General features: G+C 37.8%; 1 protein-coding gene across 1 annotated transcript in view; it reads left to right on the top strand.

The window, feature by feature from the left end:
- TMEM161B (transmembrane protein 161B) overlaps nt 1–13,571 on the top strand; it is a 32,051-nt gene that overhangs the window by 3,408 nt on the left and 15,072 nt on the right. Inside the window, exons 2-4 of the mRNA XM_019474376.1 lie at nt 2,813–2,893; nt 7,865–7,962; nt 9,739–9,895. Of these exons, the coding sequence (XP_019329921.1) occupies nt 2,813–2,893; nt 7,865–7,962; nt 9,739–9,895 (336 nt within the window). The remainder of the gene's footprint in view (nt 1–2,812; nt 2,894–7,864; nt 7,963–9,738; nt 9,896–13,571) is intronic.

Below are 13,571 nucleotides of genomic sequence, written 5' to 3'. Positions count from 1 at the left end.
CCCCTCCTTCCCCCCCCCCAACTCCTTGTTCATGCAAAGTCTGTAGTAGTTGCCATTTTCAGTTTTTGAACTGGCAGTGAATTCCTTCAAGGGAAATTTACAGCGTGCAATGGTTTGGATCTCTGTGATGTTATTATTGGTTGGTACTGAAGTTCTTTTCTCTTGAAGAAATCCCAGCGTCAGCTGATTCTTTAGCCCAGCGGTACCTGCTGACAGAGGCTGGTGGAACCCCCTGTTAACCAGATTGTATTCTTTGTAATATCGCTGGCTTGAACTCTTACTTATCCGTTATGCCAGTTTTTAAGTTATTTTAAGATGATGTCCATGAGCTCTGTGCAACTACCTGTTTAATGCTTCATTATACCAGCAATTAAACTGCCGAAACTGAGCTCTTCCTGAAGCGTGTTGTATTTTTGTCACACCATCTTTCCTCATTCCCACTTCCCTGTCCTCAGCCAGGTTTAGTGTAGTGTCAAGGACAGTATCAGGACAGAGGGGCTATGTCTCCCATTTAAGATCTGTCAGGCAGGCATACGCTCAGTGATACATATATTTCATTAAAATTGTACCTATTCTTTCTCGTAGTCTTTATCCAGTGTCTCTTGCAGCACGTGTGCACACACGAAGTGTCCATGCCATCGTAAGGAAGGCAGAAGATGTATAATATTGCTTGTTGCAATATTGGCTGCTTGCATTTAGGACTGTTTCTGCTTTTAGCACGAGTCTCGTAGCAGTGGACCTCCCTCAGTATTTGTTGTGTAGACAATGTTCCATGAAGAATAACAAAATTTTTTGTATTTACATGAAAGGCCATATTCTGCAAATATAAAGATGGGTGGACCAGAATTCCACTTGGGACAGTAAGCCTTTCCAAAACAGAGCTGGGATTCAAGTGTTATCAAGTGGCTTGAGGTTATTTGGGTTTGATGTTTATTTTCCAAATTTGCCTTGCTATCTTTCTGAAATTGGATGTAACACAGTCTCTAATTAGCCAAGGTAGATTTGAATGGTCCTACTTGATGAGGTTTTCTTAACATGAGAAGTACTCATGGTTGTGGAATCTGTTATCATCTCTAACGATTATCCTATGTTAACCTGTGTCACCAATTAGTGGCCTCCTACTCCAGAAAAGTACTTCCACATAAATACAGATAAATTTCCTAAGTCTGTTCCCGTTAATACTTGGGCTCCTTTGCCTCAGCATTTCAGAATGGAGATCAGAGTGACATCCTTCCTGCATCTGGACAGCAACCCTCCCTTGCTGAATGTGGAAAAGGCCTTGTTTCAGCTACTAAGGTTCTTGACATGCTTAGAGAGTAAGGTAAAATGTACCATCTCAGAGACTTAACCATCTCTGTTTTTTCTCTTCAGAATTTCCTTGCCCCTACTTGCCTTTTAAATGGATGGTGTATTGACTTGTAAAAGTGGAAAAACTTGCAGCTCAGCTACATGTAGATTAGTGATTTTTTTTTTTTAATAGCACTTTTTCTGGTAGGAGTTGAAGATACCACTGAGAGGGTGTTCAGGAAAAGAATGTTGATGTTATGATCTGCTCTGCCTAAGAAAAAGACTGGTAATGGTTATTTGATAATAGCTATTCCGGATTCTGGAAAATTACTCGTTTTTTGAGAGGCATAATTTATACTTTATAAAATTGTTTAGAGTATGGTTCTGATGGGTAATTGTGATGGTATAATTATTTTAGTGAACTTTTTCCCATATTGGTACCACCTTGTTTGCAGTATTTGATAACTTGAAAACTTGGTGTTTTGAGAAGTGAAGGGCTTTCACTTGAATGACAAAGTGGCAAAGCTTTCTAGTTATGAATAAGCATCTCATATGCTAAAGAGAACTGAAGTTTAGCTGTGGTTGTTCAGTTCTGGCATCATTGGTACTTGCACACAAGGGTATTTTCATAGGGTCATAGACTCACAGAATAGCAGGTTGGAAGGGACCTCAAGGATCATCTGGTCCAACCTTTCTTGGCAAAAGCACGGTCTAGACAAGATGGCCCAGCACCCTGTCCAGCCGAATCCTAAGTGTCCAATGTTGGGGAATCCACCAGTTCCCTGGGGAGATTATTCCAATGGCTGATTGTTGTCTTTGTGAAAAATTTTCCTCTTGTGTCCAATCGGAATCTGCCCGGGAGTAACTTATCCCCATTACCCCTCGTCTTTTCCATGTGACGCCTTGTAAAAAGGGAGTCTCCATCTTCTTTGTAGCCACCCTTTAAATACTGGAACATGGCGATAAGGCCTCCCCTAAGCCTTCTTTTCTCAAGGCTGAACAAACCCAGCGTAGTGAGGGCCAAAACTGAACACAGTATTCCAGGTGTGGCCTGACAAGCGCCGAGTAGAGTGGGATAATGACGTCTTTATCTCTGCTGCTGATGCCCTTGTTGATGCAACCCAGCGTCCTGTTGGCTTTCTTCGCTGCAGCAGCACACTGTTTGCTCATATTGAGCCTGTTGTCCACCAGGACCCCCAGGTCCCTTTCCACAGAGCTGCTCCCCAGCCGGGTAGATCTCAGCCTGTGCTGCACTCCTGGATTATGTTCTCCCAGGTGCAAGACCTTACACTTGTCCTTGTTGAACTTCCTAAGGTTCCTGTTAGCCCGCTCTTCCAGCCTGTCCAGGTCTTCCTGCAGGGTGGCTCTCCTTTCCAAAGTGTGAGCAATTCCTTTGCTTAGGTGTTGCAAATGACCAGTGTTTTAATATGCATATAGATCTGTGTTGATATATGCTTTAAAAAAACCCCAACCACTAAATTGCTAATACTGGTACTGTTTTACTTGAGATTTTCTTTTTCTTTAGTTTACGGTGGTATCAGCATCCTACTGAAGAAGAACTACGGATTCTTGCAGGGAAACAAAGAGGGAAGACCAAAAAAGATAGGTAAATACTTGTTTTAAGATTTTTTCTTTTTTTCTTTTCCCCCAGCATGATCCATATAATAACTTTGCCAGCCAACTTTTAGTTTTGTGTGAGTTAAAAACTGCTAGTTCCATATGACTGCCTTGCTTGCATTAATTGTCACAGCTCCGTACCGAACTGTGTTCTTTCGGTTTAACAGAGAATTGAATATGCCCAAACTGTGCAGGACTGGATGATTTCCACTCCACAAAATTGGTCTGTGAAATTGCTAATTTGGTGGCAAGGAAGTTTTTTAGTGAATATATTAATTTGGATGAAAACTGAGGAAAGCAGATTCTTCTATAGGATTGAAGCTTTTCATCTTGAAGCAAGAGAAGAAAGATTTGAGTATATTAGTTCAACATAGGATTACTATGAACCACCACTCTTAGACAGCTGTGAGGAAGGTAAATGTGCTCCTAGGATGTATTAGGTGAGGTATTTCTAGTAGAAGAGAGAGGGAGATTAATCCTCTTGGACGAGGCACCGATGTAGAACTTTATCTGGATTACTGCGTACAGTTCTGATCACTCATGTTCAAGAAAAATGGATTTGTATGTGAACAGGTGAACAGAGGGCTGCTAGGATCATCCAGGAAACAGAAAGTCTGTCTTAAAAGAGGACGCTAAAAGAGCTTGGCTTGTTTAACGTAGCAAAAAGACGACAGAGGGATGGGATAGCTGTCTGTCAGCTTAAGGCAGAAACAGATTTCTGACGTTCAGGCATGAAGTTCTGGAACAGCCTTCCAGAAGTACAACTGTGGCAAGAACCAAGACATCTTGAGGTGGTGGAGCTGCTATGTTGATGCAAGATTTCTGAATTGGCTATGTTTAAAACAAACCAACCCCTCTGGCTTTCTTTTTGGTGACATAGGAGCTTTCCTTTAATCCTTTTTCTTTTATTCCAGAATGAATTTTCTTATAATCCACAAACTGCACATATGATCTGTTCATTGTAATATGATTTTTTTTTCTGTTTCGTAGTTCTTAAGCTACATGGTTAGCAACCTTATTTGCCACACCTTGGGGTAAAGAATTAAGTTGTTCCTTTAATATTAAATAACTTTAATTTTACATGTTTGTTGCAATATTGTTTCAAATTCAGAAACTAATTTTACCTAACAGTTTTCTGTAACAAATTGAGGCAAAATAATTGTGAATAGCATTACAATTAATAACTGTCCATTTAACCAGTAATATTTATTCATATATAAAATTAACTTTAAATGCATAACTATAGCTTTAAGTCCACCCATAGGAGCCTTAAACAGAAAAACACAATTGCATTGCCAAGTAATAATTGTACATTGCTCTTACTGCCTTTCCTCAGTCTTGCCAGTCTTTTGCCATCCAAAACATGTGTGTTCTCACTTTCACCAGAGCAATTACATGCTCTCAGCTGAGTGGAAGCATGGCATGTTAATGTGTACTGACATATAAGCTTAAATTTTGTAATCTTTGGAAAATTTTCTGTGAAATTTAGTAGGAACCTGTATCACAAGTCACCTATATATGCATTAAGTCCTTTTTCAGTTAGTAAACTTCTACATTTAATGTTGCAAATGTGATGCTATGTTTTCATGTCTGTGCAGTCAAATTTTGTTGGTGTGATTTAGTTATTATGATTGATATAATTATCTTACTATATTAACATGCAAATTGTAATAGTTGTAGGTAGTCGTTTGTACTAGGGTAAATGTTAATCACAGGGGGATATGAAACTTCAAAAGAAACCAGGATGGTAATGTGGAGGCTTAAATGATGCTTTCTTTGCTTTGCTGTTGTAACAACAGAATGAATAATACATTCACTTTTTAGTCAATAACTACACCTCTGTGTCCTCTAAAGAAGTGGCTGTTGTTGGAGGAGAACCGTAGTTTAAAGTAGGAATTGCTCCTATTGAGTTGGTTTGGAGGTACCGTTCTAGGTTGGACAAAACGGAATGCAGTGCTCCTTTGAGCCAGGGAGATGTGAAACAGATGGTGTAGGAGAAATAAGGATGCATCTATGTGATTTTCCCCAAGACTTTTCAAGATAAAGAATTTGCTTTGTCAAGCCCATAGTCTTGCAAAATGTAGTACCTGCTCCTTACTTAAATACTTTTCCAATTTGAACTAATTAAAAGAGAAATGGCAGAAGGAGATCCAAGGAACTTGCTTGAAAATGAGCCTTAGAAGTAGCTGTAGTGTGAATTTGTAGTCTATTTTATTCAATGCATATTACACTTCAGTATATTATGCTATAGGTTATAATAGTGCATGAATATTAGGCAGATTTTCTATTTCAGAATAGTTTGTGTTACGTTAAGTTGTTAGGCTAATGAAAAGGTCCATAGCTGCTATTAATTACTTTGAATTAAAGCTGTCAATGATCCTGGGTATGTTCTGACTGTGTCTCTTGGATTATGGGTCCCCTGGGGTAATTAAAGTGCAGGGACACCAAATTTTGTTGAGCTGAAATGGCTTCAGTTATCAAAACGCTCATCTTACTCAAGATGATGGTACTCCTGGGTGTGTGCAGTAGGAAAACATCAAGAGTACAACTGGGGGCAGGGAAGCAGCCAGAAGCTTGCTGGGAAGCCCAGTGTCTGGGCAGTGTTTGGGACTTCTTGTTTAGACTTGAGCACCTGAATTTTTTCAGTCATGCTTTAGATTTCTATCCTGAGTTTTCAGTTCGTCCATTAAAATTCTTGTGCTTCAGATGATACTGAGAATTAATATCACCTGAAAAAAATAATATTTATTAACGCTTTCTGCTTGTATACTCATCTCACAGGTTAGCTGAGAGGACATCATTCCTTAAAAATAAGTTCATGATTGATTTAATTTCTTTTTAATGCTTATATGTCCCAATAACTTGTCTTTCTATAGAAAATCCACCTCTCCTTTTCTAATTTCAGAGGTGCTATTCTAAAATCTGGCAGAGTTTACTGTTTCCTTCTAGCCATTTAGGGGTTTTAAGCTTTGGTTTTGATTTTTTTTTTTTTTTTTTTACCCTAACAAAACATTTTCTGATCTGCTTTAATGACTTTTTTTTTTAATAGTGATGAGGTAAGTTTTACCCTAGTTAGTAATGGTAGTCTCTCAGCCCAATTTCATGTAACTTGACTTTGTTCAGGTTCTTTTAAGAGGATCCTGTTTTCCTAAATTTAAAGTCTAGTAGTGTGGCTTATTTTCAGGAGAGTGAAGACCATGATGTTGGCATAATTTCAGAGCTCCAGATGAAAATGTGGCTTTTAGTCTAAATATGTAATCTTTTATGGTCTTTACACGTATCTCTGCTGTGAAAAATGAGTTCCTTAAAGACGTGTTAGTTCTAAGCAACAATTTGGAAAACATAGGCTAACTTCATGTTATACGTATAAGACAGATTTTGTTCATACCGTATTTCAAAGATGATTCAAAGAAGATTTCAGTAGAACTGGAAAAGGGGAGCGATGGTGGCTAGAAGAAAGGCTTCCACACAAGGAGGAGAGGTGTAAGGCTTACTAGTCTGGGAGCCGGCTGAGGGAGGGTTTTGCAGCAGGTACATATCCAGTGTGCATAGAGGATGGATAGGGGGTAGTAAGCTTACTACTATGTTATACAAGGAGGCAACGAATGACGTTAGTAGAGTAGATTTAAGGACTTCTCAATTTGGAACATACATTGTGGAACTTGGTGCCACAAGACACTACGCAGCTCAACAAATTTCAGACTGGTTCAGAAAGGGATTAGGCAAATTCATGTAAGTTTTGAAAAATGGTTTCAGAAGATGCAATCCCTGGCTGAGATTATCCCCAAGTTGCTTAATGCTGGAAGCCAGGAAGAGTTTAGCAGTGTGAGTATCAACCTTTGGTTGCCTCATTCCTTCCATTTGTATACGCAAGTAGCCCCCTGTATGATAGCAGCAAATGAATCTGCGTGTTACTCTTTATGAAGCCCCCCTGTATCCCTGTCATGCTCTGCAGCAATGGCTAAAACCTGGAACACAGCTTTGAACCTGGTGCTGTATCGCCATGTACTTAGCCTTGTCTGTCTCCCCAAAGAGAGCACGATGGATTATTTCTTTTCAAGATGTACTGGATCTCCAGGATTGCTAGTAATACTGCGATAATTTTTTTTTTTCTTTTCTTGTTTTCATAAGCAGGGTATGAATTGAAACAAGTCTGTAGTATTTCTACACATACCCTTTTAGATTAGAAAACTATCTTAAAATTGTCTTTGCTTGATGGTTAGTAGGATGGATCTTTCAAGGATCTAGGTTAGTCCAGCTCATGTAACGTACTTGCTAAGTACGCTGTTGTGACAAAAAGGCCTAATGCTTTTTTGGGGAATTTGTTTTTTACTTTTTTCCTTATCAGCTGTCTTCCAAGATAGATTACTGCTTGTTGTTATTTCGAGTGAACGTTCAATAAATTAACACTGCCAGGTCTGTCTGTCTTTTTTTACTTACTTTCAATCCAAAGACTTTAACACTCCTGTCTTTCAGCATCCTGGTCTAGACCTCAATTGAAAAGTCTCAGTTTAGCTTTGATTTTCTTCAGGGTATCTGTATGGCAGGGTGGATATATTCTGCTCGGTAGCTGTACTCGTATCGCTAACCTTTTGAGACTGTGGGAACTGACTAGAACACACTGTAGCTCCCTGAACAGAGAGAATCAGTGGGTTGAAGTAAATACTGGCCACCGCATCTTGCCCTAATACATGCTCAGGATGCAGCGTATAGAAGCCATTTAAACCCATACCACAGTAGTATGTCAGAGACTTGCAAGATAAAGCTAGGAATCAGTGACGTACCTGCTTGTTTCTCAAGATTTGAACTTGAATTAATGCTTTTAGCTAGCTAGGTAAAAATGTTTGCATTTGGCAAAAAAGTGGTCTGCACTTTCCTTAAATTTGAAATGCTATTATATATTGAAAAAGTTTACTTTGTCATATCCATGTGTGTATTATCTATTTATTTATTTTTACAGAAAATATAATGGTCATATTGAAAACAAACCCCTAACCATTCCAAAAGACATTGATCTTCATCTGGAAACAAAATCTGTGACTGAAAGGGACACTATTGGTAAGAAGTAGTGGATGCAGACGATAATATATTATTTCAAATATATCCTGATACTTTCTATCAAGTGTTTATTTGCAATGAATGCTGGTATCTTTTTTTTTATAGACAATGAATGAATAGAAGTACAACTGATAATAAAGTTAAATGAGAAGGCAAGAATTACGGCTAAGTCTCCTTTGTTGTTCCATGGGTGACATCTTAATAGCAGCGTTATGGAAAAGGATGAGTAGGTGAAATCCAGCATAAAGCACATCTATTGTTGTATCAGGCATCCATAGCAATATGAGATAACACCGAAAGGATCACATCATAGGCTATTTGAAATAGACATCATAGCTTTGTAGAAGAAAATGACAATTGGCAGATGTCGAAACATATACCTTCTGCTCATCTAAATGCTGTAGCATTGAAACCTAGACTTTTCAATCACACATCTGAAACATTGAGGTAAAATGCTTAGAAGCCGAAAGTGACAGTACAGAAATAAGCAGCATTAAGTGTTTTGGAAGTTGCTATTTTTTTAAATGGTAATTTTTGATTCCTTAATCATAACCAGTCATTCTGTTACAGAAGACTCGTGTATGGATATGTATGTATATGTGATACGTGTTTTCTTCCTATCTTTCTTCCTATCTACATTTTTATATGCATGTGTTCCTATGCATAAATATAGAAAGAAGGGAAGCATAGTCCTATGCAGGAGATTTCTCAGCTTAAATTATCGGAGGCAGTGTAGAAAATACCTTTAACAGAAATGCAGTTTTTTGAAGCTGACACATAAATAAACAAAGCATTCACAAGTTTCAGTTAGTGTTATTTGCTTGAAATTATAGGGTTTAGCTGTCTCCCTGAGTATTTATAGATACTGATACAGTGTAGGGTTTAACTGTCTTTAAAAAGTTACGTATATAAACTTTTGTTGAATCTAACCAGGTGGTTATTTCAAAATAAGTACAGGACTCGGAAATACCTGGGTTTGGCCAATTTCATGTTTGGCATGAGGTAGCTTGTAGTCAACAGACAAATGCTCAGTAATGTGTTGTGACTTTTTAACCGTGTAGATGTCGGGAAGGTGTTTGGGAGGGGGAGGGACCGGCTGCACTTCATTGTCACAAATTGTTCCTTGCAGTTCCCAGCACCTATGGGAGTTCTCTCTTTGTAAATCACCCAACCTGCATGCAACACAGTATGATCCCCGGAATTTTTGTAGTGGAATTTACACAATGATTTATTGCTGTACAGGAGATACTAACAAAATCTGGAAGAACAAACCATTAGTATCTTAGATGTTGTTTTTTTAAAGAAAAAGAGGAAGTGGTTATATGTAGTGTTTTAAATGATTGCCAATGAGCTTTTAATCTTTAACAGAGAGTCAAAAAAACTCTTACCTGGAATTGCAGCTAGCCTCAACCAGAGAACCATTTTCTGTTGTGATGTTGAGATCTAAATTGTGCTGAATTTAAAAAGCTCTGAATGTGCTTTTTGAATTTAGGATGTTAATGTATAAAAGCTGAGATTACAAAATAGTAACATCTTGTAGCCTTACAAATTTGAGTAGTAATCAAGTATTGAATAACAGAAGTGAAGAGTGAAGTTCAGGTTGTTGAGTGGAAAAAATGTGGCGCTTTTGCTCTTGTTGCTCTTCACTTGGATGATCTGTGTCTACCTAGACCTCAGTTAATTGAAAACATTTTTTAATTGTCACTCCATTCTATATATGTCAGTAACTGCCTTAAAATACCACACCTTTAACATTTGCAAACTTGTATTTTTCAGCATTGCATTATTTTCCGGAATATCAGTGGTTGGTGGATTTCACTGTTGCGGCTACAGTTGTGTACGTGGTGACGGAAGCCTATTACAGTATTGTGAAGCCCTCACAAGAAATGAATATCAGCGTGGTGTGGTGCCTGCTTGTCTTGGCTTTTGCAGTGTATCCTTTTCTGTTTTCTTAAATCGCTCTGTCTGTTCCAAATAGTTTACATCATTCTGCAATTCATATAAAGCTCGGTATTGTTGATTGGCAGGATACACAAATATCTGGCATTTGGAAAAAGGATCGTGTAAGCTAGTGCCTTTGGTGGGTAATGTATATGCTGTACATGCTTTTTGTACATCCTGATACCAATAGCTTGTTGACATTAATACCAAACCATTTATGGAAAAAATGCATCTATGTGAACATACAGTTATTGCTCATCTGTAGTATGTAGTGGTTCTAAACTAATTTGGTTTTGCCCAGTTTGGCAATCAGAAATAGATTTCTGTACAGAAAGTAGTTACAACTTTTGGAGAAATGTGCAGTTTACCGCACACTTTGTTTTCAGTATGTTTAATCTGATATTTCCTGAACAAAATAGTACAGTAATGTGTATACTAATTTATTGCAAAGATACATGCATGAATTCATAATTTTAAAATACATTCAAGACACTTTTACAAAGTTTACAGAAAATAAAATGTGTAGACAGTTGTAAGAGTCGAGTTGGTATGTTTTCAAAGCTCTCTGAAAAGCTGAACACCCCTCTGAAACTGAGGGAAACAAAAGCGGAGTATTTAGGAAACAGGCAATATCAAACCATAAAAAGAAGCAGCTGTTATGTATGTTTTTACTGGAGGAGGCAATATCAGACATGGATGCTTGCACGGTAATTAACTACTTTCCACATACCAATCCAGATGTACACTTTAGGGAGGAAAGTTGCCTTTTAAAGACGTGATAGGTGATAAAGCAGTGGAATTGAATAACCTGCAAGAGTGCAGGTTATGGAAAGGTGAGTTAGAAAATGAATTTCTGCAACTCCTCTGCTCCCTCAACAGCTGACAACCAGATAAAGTGCTAAGTTAGGGTCGATATAGCACTTAAATATTCAAAATTGATTGCTCTGTGTAAATGCCTGTTCTTCAATACAGATTCTTACTGTGTTGTGGGTTTTTTTGGGTTTTCTTTTTTGGTGTTAGCAATAGCCAGTGGTGTTATGTAAAACACTTGAACTCTAATGTTTGGTTATATTTGGCTAACAGTTCTGGATATGCTTAATGCTTGTCTGTACTTGATAATTATTAAAATGTGTGCTGCCTTTACGATAAGGACAGGAATTCTTTTTCTAAGTAGCCTGAAGTATAAATGATATCCAGAATTTTCCTTGTAACGAGTAAGAACTTGCTAGAAGAGGGAATCGACTCGCATTATGAAGAAAAAGACTGTCCATGGCTTGCTTCCAGACCAGGTATTTCTCCTTTGACTTGTCAGTGGGCAGATCCACAGTCCAAAAGGTGTTTTTCTAGTCTACTAGGTAGTGACAGGAAAGTCAGTGTCTGGCTTTTGTGCACCTTATAATGATATTATAGCTATATTATAGCTAATATATAGTTGTTACTGCACAGCCTTTGTTTTATTTGTTTGGGTGAAGTCAGGAATTCTAGTTTAATCTTGGCAGAGGGAAGGAGAGAGAGGCAGCTACTGCTTAAGAAATCAGAAATGAAAGCCAACACTTTTGACTCCCGTTTTGAGGATGAGGGGGAGGGTTAATAGAACTAATGGAAAAACAAGCTTCAAATACTAAAGCCACAATGGGCTCTTAAATTTATTGGTGGCAATGCCCCATTTACTTCATCTTTCAAATCTCGGGTGTAGCCAACTTAATGCTACAGTGATTGCAACTCTAGGTGAAACAGAGTTGTGAATTATATATTGTAGGAAAATCCACTGCAATAATTCATTCTAACAATGATATTTGAATACAGTCCTGATCACTGCTTTCATTTGGCCATCAATTCAAGGCAAAACCAAATGCAGAAATTAAGAAAGATTAAGTTGCCTGGCAGTGCGAGCTTTCTGTCTCAGTAGTGTGAACACGCAAGTAGCTATTAGGGTCTTTTTTTTTGATTGTTTCTTTCTCACCTGCCATTATTATATGAATTGAGCCTAAACCAGCATTTCCAGTTTTACCCTTATCTGGCTGAAGTACTTGAGATCTAATTGCACATTTGGACCTGAAGGAGATTGAAACGGATCTAGTATTCCCTGCATGTTAGAAGCACATTAGCTGTATTTTCTCACTAGCCTTCCTACCTGACTGAAAGGGAAGTAAGATCAGCTAGAATAGTATTAAAAGCAAAAGATCCTGTGCTAAAAGCTAATTTTTATTTAACAAGCTGTGAACAGTTAATTGCATGCTTTAGCATTTTTGTAACTAGGCACGTATTGTCTAAGGGACCAATATTGTTTTGAGTTTTTGGTAATAGGCAGTATACTTTAGAGAGAAAATTATTAAGGACTTCTATCAGTTTGTTGGGGTGAAAGAAAGGTTAGAGAAGTTGAAGTTTAAAATTCATGTGGCACTTACAAAAACGTATGCAAATTTGGGAAAGCCTAGAGAAGAATGACCTGATAAATTCTGGGAAATAAGAAACCTCTATACAAGTGTAAGCTTGTGTAAGTATAATTACTTATCCAGTACTAGGTAGTTGAACAGTCATTTATTAATTCTACAAAGAAAACAAATGGTCAGAACTAGTTTTCTGCCACTTTGTGCAACTTTTATTTACTTTTTTTTTTTCTGTGGCATTAAATAGACCTTGTTTTTTATTGGAGGTTTCTGCACAGAGTAGGCAATTTTGTAGAAATTCTTATGAAGTCACTGCTTCCTAATATTGAATAGGGTTTTGCTTAATTACCTGTATGGTTCCTGGACTGATGGGATGAAGTAGTGTGATCCTGTGCAGTCTGAGGAGTTAGTGGCAATGTAGAAGACTGCAGTACCAGGAAGCACAGTCTAAACTTTATGTTAGAGTTAACATCTCCATAAATATGTTAATATAACTTATTCCAGGCATTACAACTTTTTGGGTGAAGGAGGGTGGCGCAAAGAGTGATACACAGAGGTATTGATAACAATCTTTGTGATCACTGGAACCTGGGCAGGTGAAAAGAGATTTCAGAAGAAAACTGGTTCATTCATGTGTTGTGACATCAGGCCTCTGGGATGCTGAGAATACTTCAAATCTTACACAACTATTTATTAATTTAGTATGTCAAGACCAGAAATGATTCATCATAATTTAAGTGTTAGAAAAATGTGGTTGCCTCCCTATTTTCAATTGAAAGCAATCAACGTAATAGGTCAAGAATTAATTCTAGAACAATTTTGTGTTCTGGTGACAGGTGTTTCTTCTGTTTCATGGCTGTGTGTTAAGAGGTGATAGGTTGTACTAAGGATTTGGCTGACAGAATGACCAAAAAAAGCTAAGAGAAGTTGGAAGTGATGATTGAAATTTTTTTCAGCTGTGTCTTCCAGAAATGGATATTTTGATTCAGTACAGTAAACCACTATTAGCATTTTTTTAATGTTCATAGTGTAGATATTCAGTACATAAATTTAGTATTTGAGTTCCAGTGTTAGACTATGTTGGAATTACGTTGATGGTAGTTGTGCTAGGCACAACTAAGCTAGCTTTAAACATGTTTCATAGAATCATAGAATCGTAGAATAGTTTGGGTTGGAAGGGACCTCTAAAGGTCATCTAGTCCAACCCCCCTGCCATGGGCAGGGACATCTTCAACCAGATCAGGTTGCTCAGAGCCCCGTCCAGCCTGACCTGGAATG

The sequence above is a fragment of the Aptenodytes forsteri genome, unplaced genomic scaffold (genome assembly GCF_000699145.1).
Source record: "Aptenodytes forsteri isolate BGI_AS27 unplaced genomic scaffold, ASM69914v1 Scaffold41, whole genome shotgun sequence".
Taxonomy (NCBI): domain Eukaryota; kingdom Metazoa; phylum Chordata; class Aves; order Sphenisciformes; family Spheniscidae; genus Aptenodytes; species Aptenodytes forsteri.
This window is presented reverse-complemented; position numbering and strand designations above follow the sequence as displayed.